The 18,512-nt window shown below is 41.0% G+C and overlaps 1 protein-coding gene across 2 annotated transcripts in view; it reads left to right on the top strand.

Moving 5' to 3' along the window:
- Nucleotides 1–18,512, top strand: part of PIK3C2G (phosphatidylinositol-4-phosphate 3-kinase catalytic subunit type 2 gamma) — a gene marked incomplete at both ends in the record, with an annotated part of 259,737 nt that overhangs the window by 186,699 nt on the left and 54,526 nt on the right. For both annotated transcript variants that reach the window (XM_080659571.1, XM_080659572.1), the window contains one exon: nucleotides 5,481–5,590. In XM_080659571.1, coding sequence (XP_080515697.1) covers nucleotides 5,481–5,590 — 110 coding nt within the window. The remainder of the gene's footprint in view (nucleotides 1–5,480; nucleotides 5,591–18,512) is intronic.

The raw sequence follows: 18,512 nt of genomic DNA, 5'->3' as shown, positions 1-18,512 counted from the left end.
CATCTTGCTTAAAAGCACAACATCTGCAGGAGACTCAAGAGTGTTGCTGGCTGAACTCGCTAACATAAAATCCTGTATTTCATCAGCTTTCCTCTCATTAAAAAATCAATACCAGCTATTATGGAAGGTTCCCAAAAAACATAGGGACCATTCACCCATTATAAGAGGTTTTTCACACCCATTATTATATCAGATATTTCCCAGCGGAAATCTTTCCGACTTCTCTTTGTGGTGGTAAGACTGCTGGCTTCCTGAAGCACCACTATCAAAATAGATGTGGATTTAGTAGAACAGAAGTAGAATTTTTTTAATGTCCCTATCCTTTAAAAAGGAACTTATCTGTTCATTACTTGCACTAGCCACCCTTTCCCTTTCCGACAGTTGCAATTGAAGTCATTACCCTTGTAATCTATGCTAGGAGATACTTGAACTACATTCTGAGGCTCAGAGAACAGACATGGCTAAATGGGCTCAGGTTGGAGGCAATCCTTACTCAGGTGTACAGATTCACAGCACTTGAAGCCTCCTCTCTAAGGAATGGAGACCATTAACAAAGCCTAAATCATCACTTGCTACCTTTAATCAGCTACATGACAAGGAGAGAGCTGGGGTTCTGATTTTAAGCTGGCTGCAGTTCACACTCATGTGGTGTGTGTGTGTGTGTGTGTGTGTGTGTGTGTGTGTGTGTGTGTGTGTGTTGGCAGAAGAAGGAGTAAGCATAGGGTCTACTTCCCAAGGAAATGTTTGACAGAGTCCTAAGCAAGCAGGTGTGAATTCATGGTATCTATGGAAACTAGAAAGCAATTCAGATTTAGGAAAGAAGTATTTTCTTAGCAAATGGACAATCACAGTGTGATAATGGGGGAAATTGCCTCAATAAGTATACAGATGTCTCTAGAACTCAAAGTACAGAACTGATAAGATAAAGCCTAATCTATACTCTTGTTGCTTTTGAGAATATACTCCCTATGGGTGATTTTAAGCTTAGTAGTCAAATGTTGGACTTCTTGTAGGTTTTCAATGCTAACAGGATCGTATTTTTTATTCATTCATTATCTTATACATGCATTCATTATTTCACGGACATTCATTAAATTCTAACTATTTACAAAGCAGCATGCTAGCCATAGACGATTCAACATTGAATAAAAATCCAGTGCCTGTTCTCAAAGAACTTAAAATCCAATATGAAAAACATATACATGAACAAAATATAGTAAAATCTTGGCAGCCATAAGTACTGTGAAAGAGGTCGGACTAAGATATGACTGTAGTACCAAGAAATCAGTAATTAAATCTTATCAAGAGGATCTATGGGGCTTCAAGGATGAAGAAGCATTTATGTGAGCCTTTAGAAAGAATTTCAATAGACAAGGAGGAAGAGGAAAGGAATTTTGGCTGAGATAAAAATATAAGTACATGTGAAGGCTTAAAGAGCATGGGCATAACATGTGTTGGAAAAGGAAGAAATCAAGTGTACCGTCTGTGATACAGATGAAGAGCTATGTGGACAAGAAGATTGAAATGACAGATCGCAGTGAGATTATGAAAGACATTTACAACAAGAAATGTATTTTGGGCTTTAATATATAAACACCTGAGAACCTGGAAGTTTCTTTGTTTTTGATGAGGGAATACCATCATCTAGCTTAGATTTCAGAGATATAACTGGCAAGTTATGTAATTAGAGAGAGGGGTTGATGAACTAGAAAAAGGCTATTCAAGTCATCTAAGCAAATGAAGATGAGGAGCTGAACTAGGGCAATAATTGCAATGGAAAGGCAGATGGATACAAGAGTGTTGAGGCAGTTTTTATAGAATTAAGTGATTGACACTGGAAATTTGGAAGAAGAAGGAATCAAAGCAAATATGAATTTCTTGTTAGTTGGACAGTGGTGAAAGTAAAAATGGAAATAAAAAATAGGAAGAGTTTACAGGAGAAGAGAATTTGTTCAATTTTAATAATGAATTTGAGATGTTTGATCATCCATGAGAAGAGAAATTGACAACTTTGCAGGACCACCTAAACCATTTTCATGGTTCCAATTATTATATACATACTACTGACTCCCAAATCTATATTTAGTGCTATATGGTTTAGGCCTCATCCAGCCCTTCAAATATATCCAATCAATCACCCAGTTTTCTCAATTCTACTTATATTTAAAATCCAATAACTTCTCTTCATGCCTAACCAATCTCCTAATCCAACTTCTTATTTGGCCTCACTAAATCTATTTTTCAAAAATAACAACAATAATCTCTCCAAAATACAATTCAAGTATTTTATTGCCCATGTAAAAACAGTAAAAGAGCTATCTCTTGCCTTTAGGGTAAAGCACAAAATCATTTATATTGCTAAAACATCCTACCCTACTTGCCTTTTCAGCCCAATCTCTTGTCACTCACCCCCAGGACACCCGCTCTTCCAGAAAGCTATAATGGATTTCTTTCTGTGAACAAATGGAAGATATCTTGCTCTCCTCTGCACATCTATACATGCTGTTCCCTTTATTTTTAGGATTAACAGCATTGCTCTTAACTTCCCACAACTGTAAAAGTGCCTCTGTTCCAGAGCAGGAAATAATTTCTCATCTTAATCATAGAGATACTGATGACATCATTCCTCTTTTTCATTTTTTTTTTGCAAAGTTCACATTTATTTCACAAAGATCTATTTTTTTTCTCAGAGTTTTGCCTATGACTCTAGAGAATATTATCCCTTCAGCCTACACTATAACATAAACAAAGTAAAACAACCTTTTCTAAAGGTTGGCAAAAAAATGCCTGAGCCTTTGTACAATTATGCCTTTGATTATTTCAGTGCTTTAATAATCTTTAATAAATGCAATTACCACTTAACTAGAGAAAATTGTGTTCTGGTAGAGTCGTGGAAGAACAAAAAATAAGAACCAGAGTGATGGGTTTCACACTCTGTGTGTTTATAGCCATTTGACCTGGACACTTCAATTATGGTTTGGGGGGATTAAGTTTTTCTTCTTTAAAACAGGCACTGTGATATACTTTTGTAACAATGTATAATGTATAAAGCTTTTGTTGTTGTTAATTGTCCCAAGTAGATCCCGGGAAAGGATCTGGGATGTTTATCTAAGGCATCCCTTGAGATAAACTTTAACCGTGCAGGTGTTGGGACATCCAAGTAGTTGATAGCGAAGAGGCTGCTCTATGCAAGCAGGACCAAGGGTAGGCCTAGGACAGAAAAGACTAGAAGCTTTAATTTCAGTTTTAAGTGTACGCAAAATGATTTAACTAACTGCCGGAGGGATTACACCACATGAAACATATGCAGTTGCAAATCACACAGCACTTTATTACTCACAAAAGTTCCTGAGGCTGCGGGTACTGGCTTGATGGGATCCCAGTGGTGCTGTCCTCTGGGGTCTGGCAGCTGGGCTGGTCCGGTCCGGCATGCAGGGGGCCGGCATTTCTCACCCAAGAGCTCGGTCGTGTCTTGACAGAGAGGTACTAGCCATTCTTTTGTCATCTGGCAGAGAGAGGAGTGTGGGGCAGCGTCACTTGCCAGACTGAAAAAAGGACATGCCTTTGTGATGGTCTCAACAGGCAAGCACTGTTGGCTGGTCAGGACCCATTTTTAAAGCCTGTTTCATACCCACAGCAGTTCAGGTGGCTATCAATGAATTACGTCAATGCACGCATGTTAATCTCAAACAGGGCGAGGGGCTGCATGTGGTTATCTAGGGAGAGTACATCACTCACACATATGGTTATCTTAGCAAGTCACTTCTAAGTCAGTAATTGAAGTTCAAATCCTTATCTATGGAGTACACACACTTCAGGGCAGTGGGGAATGTGTCCTTAATATCACACTTTAAGTTTCAAGAAAGTTAACTCAAACCTTTTAAAACCTTTTTAACATTTTTAGACATTTTTAAAACATTTTTAAACATTTTTATATCTATACTAATAAAAGGATAATATACTAATTAGGGCAGAAGTCTTCTGGACACCATCCAGACATCCTTCCGGACAAAGCCACAGCAGCTGCCTGAGGCTCAGGCAAGCCATGGATGGCGGCTACCTGCCACTGCCCAGGGCTGGCCCAAGGCTCAGGCAAGCCGCGGATGGCAGCTGCTGCTGCGAGGGCCAGCCCAAAGCTCAGGCAGCCATGGTGGCCGCCAGTGGCAGCAGCAGTGGGGTGATGGGGGCAGTGCCTTTCCCTGATCGGCCAGGTCGCCTCTGGCAGAGGGAGGCCAGACTGTGGCTTAAGCTGGGGGGCTGAGGCAGAGGCATTTAGGGGCGATCAGGCCAGCAGGGAAGCAAGGTAGGGGCGATCAGGCCAGTAGGGGCACAGTTAGGGGCAATGAGGCCAGCAGGGGGCAAGGTAGGGGTGAACAGGCTGGCAGGGGGTCAAGGTAGGGATGATGAGGCTGGCAGGGGGCAAGGTAGGGGCAATCAGGCTGGCAGGCAGACAGAGGCAGTTAGGGGCAATCAGGCAGGCAGTCAGAAGGGTTAGGGGCGATTAGGCAGGCAGGCAGAATGGTAAGGGGCAATCAGGCAGGCAGGCAGAGAGGTTAGGGGCGATCAGGCAGGCAGGCAGTCAGGCAAGTGGTTAAGAGCCAGCGGTCCTGGATTGCAAGTCGGATATCCCCCGAGGGGTTCCAGATTGGAGAGGGTGCAGGCCAGGCTGAGGGACCCCCCTTCCCCTGCACGAATTTTGTGCACTGGGCCTCTAGTATTACCATAACATTAATCCTTGCCCCAGGATATTTTTTCATTGATTTTTAGGGAGAATGGAAGAGAGAGGGAAAGACAGAGAATCAATTGGTTGCCTCCTGCACGAGCCCCAACCAGGACCCTGGCTGAGAAGGAGTCTGCAACCTAGGTACATGCCCTCGACTGGAATTGAACCTGGGACCCTTTGGTCCGCAGGCTGATCCTCTATCCACTGAGCCAAACCAGCTAGGGTTAAAGCTCTTTTTTATTCATTAGCTCTTTGATTCTCCCAGAATATGTTGGGTATATTTATATATACTTTTAAAATGAGAAAATGAAGAGGTTAAGAGACTTTCTCAAGATCATTCAGATTTTAAATGGTGGATCCAGAATTTCTGCCATTAGACGTCTTATTATTTCTACTGTACCATGCTGAACATGCCTCTTCTACAAGAAGCTAAGTAGTGATAACTAATACTATCATGTTTACTTCAATGGTTTATGATAAAGTTAAATTATTAATCTACAAGCACTTTGACAATTTTATTGATTTTTATTGTTATTATTGTTAGTGCTTCTACTACTAACTAGAGGTTAAAAAATAAGAACTTATACTTATTCATGGGTACAAACTGAAAGGCATTGCTATGTAAAGTTGTTTGTGTTTATTTGTAGAATTAACCAAGTAGTAAGCTTAATCAAACTTAACCAAGTAACATTTTGTTTACATTTATTCTGAATTTTTTTTTTTGCTTTTGTTTTGTCTGTGTGTTTGTTTTGCCAAGATGCTACATGCAGGACTGCCAGAGCTAAGTGGAATCCAAGACTTGAAATATGTGTACAATAATCTTCGTCCACAAGACACAGATCTGGAAGCAACAAGTCATTTTACCAAGTAAGGCTAGCTGTGAATGCATAAGTGTGCATTTATGCATACACACACATTTCACATTTGAAATGAATTTGGGGTGAACAGTCATTGGAATGAAGCTGTCATTTCTGGAACTAACTTGTGACTTCTTTCCCAAGGGGGAGAAAAGAACAATGTGAATGTCTAGCACAAGGCCCTGGTGGAGTTTCTGTAGCATGCTACTGTTTGCTACCAGATTCTTTATCTAACACATTACTCAATAAGAGGTCACTAAAAAGAGCAAGGATTGGCATAAATAAATTGGTTGTTCTACTTGCACTATGTCCAGAAAAACAATTTGGAAAAAGATTAATGGTGAGATATGGACTCACTACTTTCATCTTTAGACAATAGAGTGATGTATCATTGCTTAGACAGAGTAATTATAGTGTTACAACTTACAAATAGTACCTCCTATCATTAGAAAAAAAGGGAATAAACTATATATTGGATGAAAAAAGCTCTTTCAGGCCATGATTAAAGCAAAAATGTAAATGTGCTTTATGTGTCAGCCAGAGTCCTGTCCTTCCACATCCCCTCATTTCATCTGACCCACCAGATCTGTAAAGAGCAGGATCTTAGATAGGGGTGAGCTTGCCTAAGTTCTCTCACCTCCCCTTTCCATTCAAGAGGACTTGAACTAATATGGGAAGTAGATCTGAAGCCAATAACCTCCCGGCAGTGAGCCAGTATATCAGCTCCTGCATATCTTCTGCCAGACTAATTTTCTCGCTTTCAGATGCTATGTATTATGTTCTGTTAATTAAACTTCTTTTGAGAAATTTAAGATAAAGCACTTTTCTCCATTCAAAACTTAAAAGACATCTAGTCATCTAAATTAGGGCATGTCATTTCTTTGTTCATTTATTGTCTTTGACGTGTCATGTCCTACCTCTCCTACTTTTGATGACCTTATAATGTAATTGTCTTTATGAAGGTTTATCCACTGGTTTATCTTCTTCCCCGTAGATTCCTTTTTCAATATACATTCATGCCTGCTTTGTATATGTAACTCACATTTATGGCCTCATCAGAGAGGAGGGGCTCAGGGATTGGATGAAAGAAGGTGAAGGGATTAAGCAAAAAAAAAATCCTATATAATAAAGAGCTAATATGCTAATTAGACTGAACAGCAGACCGACCGTCCAGACGACCTTCCGGATGAAGCCAGGGCATCGAGGGCCGAGCCCCTTGCACAAATTGCGTGCATCGGGCCTCTAGTATTATATGTGTATGTGTGTGTGTGTGTGTGTATAAAACATTACAATAGGAAAACATCTTAATATATAAAGAGGTAGTATGCAAATTAGGCTGGGACTACTGGACAGGGGGAGGTTGTGCGCACAGGTGAGGCATGGAGTGGAGATGGAGACAGAGATGGGGGCCTGCCTAAGCCAATGTGGAAGCTCCAGCGGCCCATAGCAGACACAGGCAGGGGGGCCAGAGGGGAGGATGGGGGCCTGGGGCTGGAGGAGCCGCTGTGCCAGCTCAGGCAGCCCTGGAGTGACACAGGCAGGGGGGTAGGGAGGGCCTGGGGCAAAAGTCAGGCATGGGTCCCGGCCACCCACGGTGGGGGGGCGCCTCCTCCGTGTGATTTCAATCACACACTGAGCCTCTAGTTACATATAAATATTATATATAAAACATTATATATACATATATATTATATATATATCCTATATAATAAAGAGGTAATGTGCAAATGGACCGTCACACTCTTGCACAAGATGGCCGCCCCATGTGATCACACGATGGCTGCCACAAGATGGCCAGCAGGGGAGGGCAGTTGGGAAAGACCAGGCCTGCAGGGGAGGGCAGTTGGGGGTGACCAGGCTGGCAGGGCTGGGCAGTTTGGGGCAACCGGGCCAGCAAGGGAGGGCAGTTGGGGGTGACTGGGCCAGCAGGGGAGGGTAGTTCAGGGTGATGGGGTCGGCAGGGGAGGGCAGTTGGGGGCAATCAAGCTGGCAGGGGAGCAGTTAGGTGTCTATCAGGCTGGCAGGGGAGTGGTTAGGGGTGATCAGGCTGGCAGGGGAGTGGTTAGGGGCAATCAGGCAGGCAGGCGGGTGAGTGGTTGGGAGCCAGCAGTCCCGGATTGTGAGAGAAATGTTCGACTGCCAGTTTAGGCCTTAACCCACAAGGACAACAGCAGTTGGACATCTCCCAAGGGGTCCCAGATTGGAGAGGGTGCAGGCTAAGCTGAGGGACAAACCCCCCCCCCCAGTGTACGAATTTCTTGCACTGGGCCTCTAATATATATATAGGGGTGACCAGGCCTACAGGGGACGGCAGTTGGGGGGACCAGGCTTGCAGGGGAGGGCAGTTAAGGGCAACCATACACTATGTCTAAACATAGACAACAGTGTGGTGGTAGCCAATAGCCAGAGGGAAAGAGGGTTAGGGAGTATGTGGAGCTAGGCAAAGTTGGGTGGGTGTAAAAGGGAAGGATAGAGACTTTGCTTGGGGCAATGGGCTCACAATGCAGTGTGCATATAATGTTTTATTGAGGTGTACACTTGAAAAGTGTATGGTTCTGTGAACCAATGTCACCCCCAATAAATTCAATTTAAATTTTTTTTTAAAACAATAATGGGAGCTTTAAATGACAAGATACAAATAAATGTTAAAAATTATGTACAGATGTTTACTTTTCTATGTAAATAATATTATTTCAAGCTGCATTCTCTGACAACACATAGATTTCTAAACTTACAGAGAAACTTGAAGTGTAGACATCAGTGCACATAATTTACCAAAAAAGAAACAAAGTTCTGGAATGTATCCAGCACTGGTCGTGGTGCTTCAAGGCGTGTCATTAACTCTGCCTACTTATGAGAGCCCCTGTATATTTAAACTCCTCTCCTTTTTGTTCTGATAGGCTAAAAGTGTTTTATGTCACTGTTTATTCTGATATCACTATTCAGAAGATAAAAATAAGACAAGGAATCACATCCTCCCCCCTACCACCAAGCTCACAGACCTGGGTCGTGAATGAGGACTAAGCCACCTGAGACGATATGTGTGGCTACCTGCAGTGTCTTAGTCCAGGCTACAGTATTAACACTAAGAGGCTGCCATCCTTGACCCTGTTTGAGAATTGAAAGAAAGAAATGGTTTTTCCTGCCTCTCCAAGGGTGTACTCTACTTATGAAAAAATACAGGATCCTACCTCACTCCTGGATATTCACATTCTGGGTTAAGAGCTGATTATAAGAGTTTCAAAGGATGCTGTACTCTGTGTGACATTAAGAACTGTATCACAGCTCTGGCCGGTGTGGCTTAGTTTGATTTGGCATCATCTTGTGCACCAAAAGATTGCAGGTTCGATTCCGGTCAGAGTACATGCCCAAGTTTTGGGTCTGATCCCCACGGGGGCATGTAGGAGGCAGCCAATTGATCTGACTGATGTTTCTCTCTCTCTCTCTCTCTCTCTCTCTCTCTCTCTCTCTCTCTCTCTCTCTTCCTCCCTCCTTCCTTCTCTCTTCCTCTCTCTCTAAAACAAAATCAATAAAAATTTCAAAAGAACTGTATCACAATTAATGGCATTTAGAAAAAAATTAATATAAAATTGTTTTGCTGGCCACAAAGATTTTTCACATCATTGCCAACTCTTCTATTTGGTTCCCTTGCTTTTTTCTACTCCCCTTTCAGCTGGATGCTATTGATTAGAACCAAGGAATTCTCATGACTCAGTCCCTGCAAATTGATACTCTCATGTAATATCTCTGCTGGGCCCAGTGCTAGGCAACAAAGGCAACCATCCATTAAAATGATGTCCAAATGGGGTATTTCAGAATGTTCAATCATCTCAAACCTCGGGTTAGTTGTCCTTAGAAACAGATAACCTATTTCACAGCCCAAACTGGGATCATTAAGTATAAGCTTCTCTGCCTACCTCCCCTCCCACATACAGATCATGCTTTTCACATCATCCATTTCCTCCTCCAAAAATGTGAGAGGAAATTTTGCATGTTTTCCCAGTATTCCATTATACTTACTAAACCACAGATTTTGTGGTTTAGTAAGTATAATAACTTTTGTTCTTCAACTGAAATTGAAAGTAATCTGAATTGAAGCAAAACAAAACTCCAATCCTCAAAAAGAAAAAATAAATAGCTTGCCTTAGTGAGGTGTTTTGGTAGCAAGAACCAGAGATTTATCTGGTATCCCTGGGAAAAGGGATATATATGGACTCAAACTCTAACCTAATAAACCCTAGAAACCAGTAGGATCTGGCTAGTATTTAATGGAAAAAGAGATCTTTCACTCTGCTTATCTTTGCCTATCATATTCCAATTCTCTTTGTCCATTAGCCAACATTCTCTAGTATAAATTCAAGAAAGAGAGACAATGTCACTGACTTTACTAGTTACTTTTGTCCCTATTGGACAAGGTCCTTCATGAAAAGCTATCATGGATTCTCTTTCCTATCTATACTCCTATCAGGGGCCATTCCTTCACACACAAAGAAAATCCCAACAACCAATAGCTTCTTCTCTGAACTTTGAGCTTTAGAGAGAATAGTCTTAATTATAAGGGGCCACTGGGCAGAGCAGGTACAGTGACTGTGCCAACAGGTGCAACTGTGAAGCCATTGGAAATGTCAGTGACAATCAGAGACAGTGGCCCCAGTCCCCACATCACAAAGGAGCCAGAGCTAAGATATGCAGACAGAATGCCAGAAATCCCCAGTGTTCCCTCATTCCTCCTTATGTAATCGGCATGGATACAGAGTGAGACAAGATTATGCTCCAATGTCTCAAAACATAGTTCACTGCCTTTCTATCTGGTTTCTCCTCAAGACTGAGAGAGTATGGGACCAAGATGCAATTCCCAAGGTTCTTTTATCATTAAACTAGAGGCCCAATGCATGAAGTTTCGTGCAAGAATGGGCCTTCCTTTCCCTGGCTGCCAGCACCACCTTGGCTCTGGCCGGAGCCGTCTTTCTGCCTTCCCACGCTGGCCAGAGGGCCAGAGCGGCTGGAGGTGGAACACCCGCGTCATCGCCATGGCAAGTGTCCTGCCCCACCCTGTCCACTCGGCGCCTGCATATGCAAATTAACCCACCATTTTTGTTGGGTTGATTTGCATACTCACTCCTGATTTGGCTGCTGGGTGTCGTGAAGGTATGGTCAACTTGCATCTTACTCTTTTATTAGTGTAGATGTTTTGATGCTTTTTTAGTACTTTGCAAATTGTCATCTCATGGGTTATTGTATTTCCCCAAATAAAGGTCAAAATTTTCCTTTGCCTTATCTTAACCATTGATACCTACAGAAATAAAGGCTCACAAGAAAAAGAAAAGAAAAGAAAATCAAAAACAGAACCTACTGGAATTAGCAATCATGTTGTCCAACTTTCCCTAAATTAGAACAGAAGATTCAAAGAAAAATGCAAAGTGAAATTTCTCCTTTCATTGTAAAAGTCTCCCATTTTTTCAATGTAATCATAAAAACTAATCTGAACTAAATTGACTTGATAAAGTAATTTTTTGCAGGTATAACAGCTTTTATAGGCCTGTACTTCCTAAATTGTGTGGACCAGTCACAATCACTACAATGTTTGAAAATGTAGTTGCTGTTCTAAATTTCTGCAATAAGAGAATCTCTATTTTTGAATTCTGTAAGTTACACTGAGAATTTGCCTAATTTGCCTAAATATCAAGTCAGGATACACCTTAGCTGCAAAATATATATATTTTTTACTCTGGAAGACTATCAGTCTAAGGTTAAAAGCATTTGAAAAGTTTAATGTACCCATCAAGAGTACCAGAAATCATCAATTTAAGAGATGGCACTGTTTCACAACAGCTGTTATCTCCCAATAGCTACGTACATCACTCAGTCCTCACTGGTATGCCTGACCCTGTGCAGTGCATCAAACTGCTATATTCCAATTTAACAAGCAATGAGACTACAATAATTTACTATTTTAAAATACATTTTTATATTTTGAAGGTTTTTATTAGCTTAATTATAGCACCATTTACCAGTATTGATTTTTCTATATTATTGCATATTAAGATTTTTTTCTTGCTTTGCATACAATTCGATTTTAATATCATCCATAAAATAAACTGGCTTTGGGAGGGAAGGATAGTAACTTGGAATATCATGTCACTGACACATTACTTATGCATAATAAGAGCCGTCCATCAGCCTTTTCTTAGTTCCTTTATTCCAGTTGCTTTGATTTGGCCACGTTTTTGTAAGGAATCTCCAGAAGAAATAGTTAGGAATTACTTATTCATAGCCAAGGTCATGGAGCATGGAACTCTCGTTTGTAAGCAGAGTTAGGCACCTGTGATGACATTTACATAAGATTTGCTGACCTCTAGATGAATTCTGAAGACTTAAAACGTTAACTGGGAAAACAGGAAAGATTGTCTGTTTTTTGAAGGCAAGTGCTAACTATGAAACAAGAGAAAAGAAAAAAAAAAGGAAAGAAAGAAAAAAACTCTAAAGTTGCCTCTTCTTAATCTCTATCTAATATCTCTTGTAGGATTTCAAGAGTTTACCTCATTCAGTTTTCACAGAACCATCATTTGTACATTTGTTTTCCCTCTATCCCTCTACATGTAGTTTGCTGTCTTTGGATTTCTTACATCTTTATTTCTTTACTTAACTGGTAGTAACATTTCTGAAATAATATTTGCATATTATTATTCTATTTCCAGTGCTTTTCATATGTTACTTCATTTGACCCTATCAACAATCCTGGTGGATGGCATGGTTTAGTCATCAATGATGTTTTATAGGTGCAACAATTGATTCTTCTGAAGGCTAAATGAGTTTCTTAATATCACAAGCAGAACTAATAAGTGAGCTCAGAGGGAACAACATTGATTTCTTGCATAATGGATGCTCCTCCCTGAATTCAGCTAACTCAGACAGAAAAAAAAAAAATCCTGCATATGTAACTCTGAATGCTCTGGTAATCTCAGATAAATATAGATGTTCATTTACTTCAGTGTCCTTAGACTAGTTGAAGGAATGTGGTAAGAAAATGTCCAAGTGCTTACACTATGTTTCTTAAATTAGGGCTCCCTGCCATCAAAGCATAAGGATTAACATGAGATATCCTGTTTTAGTATTTATTTTCTTTTAACCTTTTTGTTTTAACCTTTTAACCTTTCACTAGAATATCAAATTTTATGTTCGCATATGTGTACATACACATTACATACATGTGCAACCAAAATTATTGCTTTCTTTTCCATGATATTCTTGAATTTTAAAAAATAAAAGTGCATAGAGAAGAACATTTTTTTAAAATTATGTACCCAGATTGCATCAGAATTGATCATTCATTGAGTTCATTGTGCAATGGTAATTTTTTGGTTAAAAAATATGGGTTTGACTACTTATTGGTCCAGTAGGGGAAGAAGAAACTTTCCTTTACTCTCAAGGTTCTTTTGGCTGTCTAATAATCAAATAAACGGGATAGATTGACAAGAGAAAATAACTAAATTTAATTACATACATGAGAGAGTCAGAGACAGAAAGGGAAATCGAGGTACATGTGGCATTCTGAGCTAAGGATGAGGTCATGCACCTTGAGGCAGAAGGTAATTGCTAGAAGGGCACATGTTCAGTATTTATTAGTTTACCCTCCCATATAAATAGGTTAAAAAGTCATTTCTGGTTTTAACTCTTATCATGTGCCAGGCTCCTGATTTAAATTATTCTAGTTAAGAGGGGAGCAGAAGTTACTCTTGAGCCCACAGGGTCTTAGTTGCCTTCAGTTCACAATAATCTGTGTAACACTGGGGTTCATCTTCAGGTGGCTCCTTCTGACCCCTACAATAAATTTGTAACAAAATAGGAATTACCTGTTTTAAAACATATATTTTTTATTGATTTCAGAGCAGAAGGGAGAGAGAGAGAGAGAGAGAGAGAGAGAGAGAGAGAGAGGGAAACATCAATGATGAGAGAGAATCATGGATCAGCTACCTCCTGCATATCCCACACAGGCATGTGCCCTGACCGGGAATCTAACTGTGACCTCCTGGTCAATGCTCAACCACTGACCCACACTGGCCAGGCAAATAAGAATTATCTTAACTGATACTTTTAGTCTTAAGAGGGAGAAAGTACTGTTGTAACATTTTATAGATTATAAATTCAACATTAAACTATGACTTTTCTTCATTAAAGAAAAGAAATTGTGACAAAGCTTTTTAATTCATTGTTCCCTCTGAATAACTAACAGATGCAGATACTCAGTCAGTAATTCCCAAAAAATAAAAAATAATGTGTTTATTACACAGGGGCAATGAAAATGAAGTTTGAGAGATAGATGAAAAAATTTGCTCATTGGGAGTGAGTCACTTCCATTTATGCATGATAGCAATATGGTAAAATAAGAACATGCTCATGCAAATTCCTTCACAGAAAAAAATCTTTTGAGCAATATTTCCCTGAAACTATTACAGAGACTGACCAGTAAAACAGGTATTCCATCAAACTGCCTGAGAACCTTCACTCAGTCGCCATTCAACAGCCATTAAGGACATTTTTTCTCAGTGGTTATTCTGACTGGTTCATGAAGCAGTGAAAAACTTTTGGCATTTCTAGTCACAAAATGTGAGTTCAAAAATATTGTAATATTTCATCTAAGAAAAATGAAATCTGCTTAGATGCTGAACTAGACATGGAAGATCAAAGCTCCAGGATTCAACCCAGTTTTCTGAGTTGAGGGATAATTATTGAACTACACTAAGGCTGATTAAGTCCATTACCCATTGACACACAATAGCTAAGGAAACCTGCCACTAGCAGGTGCTTCTAATGGTAAATTTAAGATATTTATATCATATAAAAAGGTGCATATGTTATGAATCAGATAAACATGAGTTGGAATTTTTGATTACTACTTTCTGGATGATGTCACCTTTGGTATGCATTTCACCTCTCTTGGTCTTTCCTATCTACTAGAGGCCTGCTGCATAAAAATTCATGCACTGGATGGGGGTCCCTCAGCTTGGCCTGCCCCCTCTCACAGTCTGGGGGCCCTCAGGGGTGGGAGGCAACCCTTCAATCAGGGGAAGGTGATACCCCATTACACCTCTGCTGCTGCCATTGCCAGCAGCGCAAGCCTCGGCTGGCCCTGGTTACCTGAGCCTTGGGCGGCCCTTGGAAGCTGGGCAGCCACCATCTGAGGGTTACCTGCACCTCGGGCCAGCCCTGAGTGGCTGGGTAGCCACCATCCGAGGCTTGCCTGTACCTCGGGCCGGCCCTGGGCGGCTGGGAGGCTGAGAGGACTGGGGGACTGATAAATTATAAATTCAACATTAAACTATGACTTTTCTTCATTAAATAAAAGACATTGTGATCATCTGAGGCTTGCCTTGCCATGCGCCTGCCGCCCCAGTGGGACTGAGGTGACTGGGCGCCACCATCTTGTGGCTGTGGGAACTGCCATATTTGAAGGTGGGGCAGTCAATTAGCATATTCCCTCCTTATTGGCTGTGGGCACTGCCATCTTTGAGGGTGTGGCAGTCAATTAGCATATTCCCTCCTTATTGGCTGTGGGCACCCCATCTTTGTGACAGTGGTGGGTCAGATAGCATATTCACTCTATATTAGATAGGATTACTAAAATAATTACACTTTCCTCTAAGAATGAAAGACTAACATAAGGCATTGTGTGCAGCCCTGCCAAAGGATATACACTCACTCAGGGCAGAAATCTGAATTCTTTTCTTCACATCTATGCCCCAGCACAGAACACAGTGCCTAGCAGGGAGTTAGAAGCATTTCTCAAGACTGCCTAGAGCTTTCCCCTAGGAATTTAAGAATTGGATCCTTCCAGATACTGCTTTGGATCTGCAATATATGGATAATCCAAAGCATAATCCTGTTGATGCTGCAGTTAAATAAAATAAACCAAAAAGCTGCCACCTCACAGCGGCCTAAAACCTACTGCTCTCAGGGCACTGGTACCAAGTTGAGTCATGTGTAATAGAACTGTTTGATTTGACCTATTAATCTGCCATCTGAGAGATGGGAGATGGATTTAGGTGAAAGTCTGTCCTAAAACTATAAAGGCTTATCATAAAGGTTTATCCTTCATCTCCCTTCTTCCTATGTCTTAACTGTTGAGCAGTGTGTGAATAAGGCATGAACATAGTTGAGATTTTGCGAGGGTGAATACACCAGAACTTAAGATTTCTGGTTCATAGGCCTATCTTCATAAGAAATGAGCACATGCTATCACCTGAGAGCTTTCCACCCTAACACATAAAATATGTTCAGTAAGTATTTGTTGAATGAATGAATGAATGAGTGGGAGGATCTCCATAAGTCATGATTAATAGTATACTTCTACTACTTTATTGATATGGAATTTTTGGACTGGAACCCAGATTCTTTGTCAGCTGGAATCAAAGAATGAATCCGTGGACAGAAAGTGGTATAGCAAATGTGGAAATTTATTGAAGAACAAGTACAGACTCCCACGTGGGAGAGGGAAAGAGTCCCACAGAATGGACTCCCAAGTAGGGAGGGGGAAAGGGTCCCACTGAGTTCCTTTTCCCTATGGCCTATAAAGGCTGCAGATCCTGGTGCCTTGATGTCCCCTCTGATTGGTCACCCTTCCCTTAGACTGGTTACTATAGTAACTCCTGGGCTCAAAGGTTGAATCTCACATGAGACATGTAAGGTTCTATTCCTCACCGCCCCCCCCCCTTTGGACTTTCTTCCTCTCCTTTTGGATGAAGGGCTTCCTTCTTTTTATTTTGTAAATATAGACCTTTTGCTGTTTCCAGCTTCCTCATTCTATGGAAATGTACCTGTTGCAGCTTTTCAGCTTCCCTATTCAATGGAGATATACCTTCTGCTGCTCTGCAGCCCTGTGCTTCCTGCATGGTCCCCTTGATTTCCAAAATTTCTAGAATTTCCTAAATCTGTCCTATCTTACCCCTAAAATTCCTATTTCATTATTATCTTCATGTCTTTGCCAATAAAGAAAGAAACGAATGTGGTATACTGCACTATATTTCCATAAATTCAAAGAACATTTTTAGAAATAATGAACATTGTGGAAATGAATAATGATCAGAGTCATATTTTAACTTCCTTAGCAAATTTTGGCCTAGATTGATGATAATGGAAAAAATTGGAATTTACTCAAAAAAGTTTAATAATAAAACAAGATAAATGGGCTTGAAGTTTTATAAAAGTGAGGGGAGCCCTAACCAGTTTGGCTCAGTGGATAGAGCATCAGCCTGCGAACTGAAGGGTCCCAGGTTTGATTCCGGCCAAGGGCACATGCCCGGGTTGTAGGCTCGATCCCCAGTAGAGGGAGTGCAGGAGGCAACCAATCAATGATTCACTCTCATCATTGATGTTTCTCTCTCCCTCTCCCTTCCTCTCTGAAATCAATAAAGAAATATATATGTTTTTTAAAAAGTGAGGGGACAATTATTAAACATTAGTGAACTACACTGCTAACATTGAGGACATGGCAGATTAGTTGTAAAAACAGGTATTGCAACTTTGATAGAAGCCTACCCAGAAAAGTAGTGCTTGACTACAGGTAACATCCATTTCTCTTAGAAAATTTTAGCAAACATAAAATATAAAGAAACTTAGATAGACATCATGCTTTTAAAAGTAAAAAATTGTAGGCATTCCCATTGATACAGAATTTTTGGACTGGAACCCACATTCTTTGTCCACCAGAATCAAAGAATGACTCCACGGACAGAAAGTAGTATAGCAAAGGTGGAAATTTATTGAAGAACAAGTACAGACTCCCACATGGGGAGAGAGAAAGAGTCCCACAGAATGGACTCCCAAGTAGGGAGGGGGGAAGGGGCCCACTGAGTTCCTTTTCCCTATGGCTTATATAGGCTGCAGATCCTGGTGCCTTGATATCTCCTCAGATTGGTCACTATTTCCTTAGGCTGGTTACTATAGTAACTCCTAGTCTCAAAGGTTGAACCTCACATGTATCCCAAGTAGATCCGGGGAAAGGATCTGGGGTGTTTATCTAAGGCATCCCTTGAGATAAACTTTAACCATTCAGGTGTGGGACATTCAAGTAGTTGCTAGCGAAAAGACTGCTCTTACGCAAGCAGGACCAGAGTGGCAGCTTAAGACCAAAAAGACCGAAGGCTTTAATTTTAAGTTCAAGCATACACAAATTAATTTAATTAACTGCCAGAGGAATTACACCACATGAAACATATGCAGTTGCAAATCACACAGCCTTTTATTATGCACACAAATTCCTGAGCGGCTGCGGGTACAAACTTCGTTAGGGATCCCCGTGGTGTTGTCCTCTGTGATCCGGCAGCTGGGCTGGGCTGGTCCGGGTGTAGGGGGCAGGCGTTCTTCTCCCAAGAGCTTGGTCGCATCTCAATTGGGGATTACTGGCCATTCTGTCATCTGGCAGAAAGAGGAGTGTGGAGTGGCGTCACTTGTCAGACCGACAAAGGGACGGGCCTTTGTAATGTCTAGATAAGATGAGCATCGTTGGCTGGCAGAGGTCCATATTTAAGGCTTGTTCATACCTGTAGCAGCCCAGGTGGCTATCAATGATTTACGTCAATGCACATATGTTAATCTTAAACACCACGAGGGGGCTAAGGAAAGTACATCACTCAGGCAAGTGTTTATCTTAACACAAGTCACTCTGCGTCAGTTCAAGTCCTTATCTCTGGGGTACACATGCTTCAGGGCAGTGGGGAATGTATCTTTAATATCAGATTCTAAGTTTTAAGGGAAGTTAACTCAAACATTTTTAACTTTTCTCACATTCTTTAAGCATTTTTAAACATTTCTATATTTTACTACAACAACATGGGACATGTGAGGTTCTCCCCCCAACCCCTCCTTCCTTATTGTTTTTCTATTCCCTTTGGGCTTTCTCCTTCTCCCTCTGAATGAAGGGCTTCCTTCTCTTT

Source organism: Plecotus auritus (genome assembly GCF_963455305.1).
Source record: "Plecotus auritus genome assembly, chromosome: 3".
In the NCBI taxonomy this organism is placed as follows: domain Eukaryota; kingdom Metazoa; phylum Chordata; class Mammalia; order Chiroptera; family Vespertilionidae; genus Plecotus; species Plecotus auritus.
This window is presented reverse-complemented; position numbering and strand designations above follow the sequence as displayed.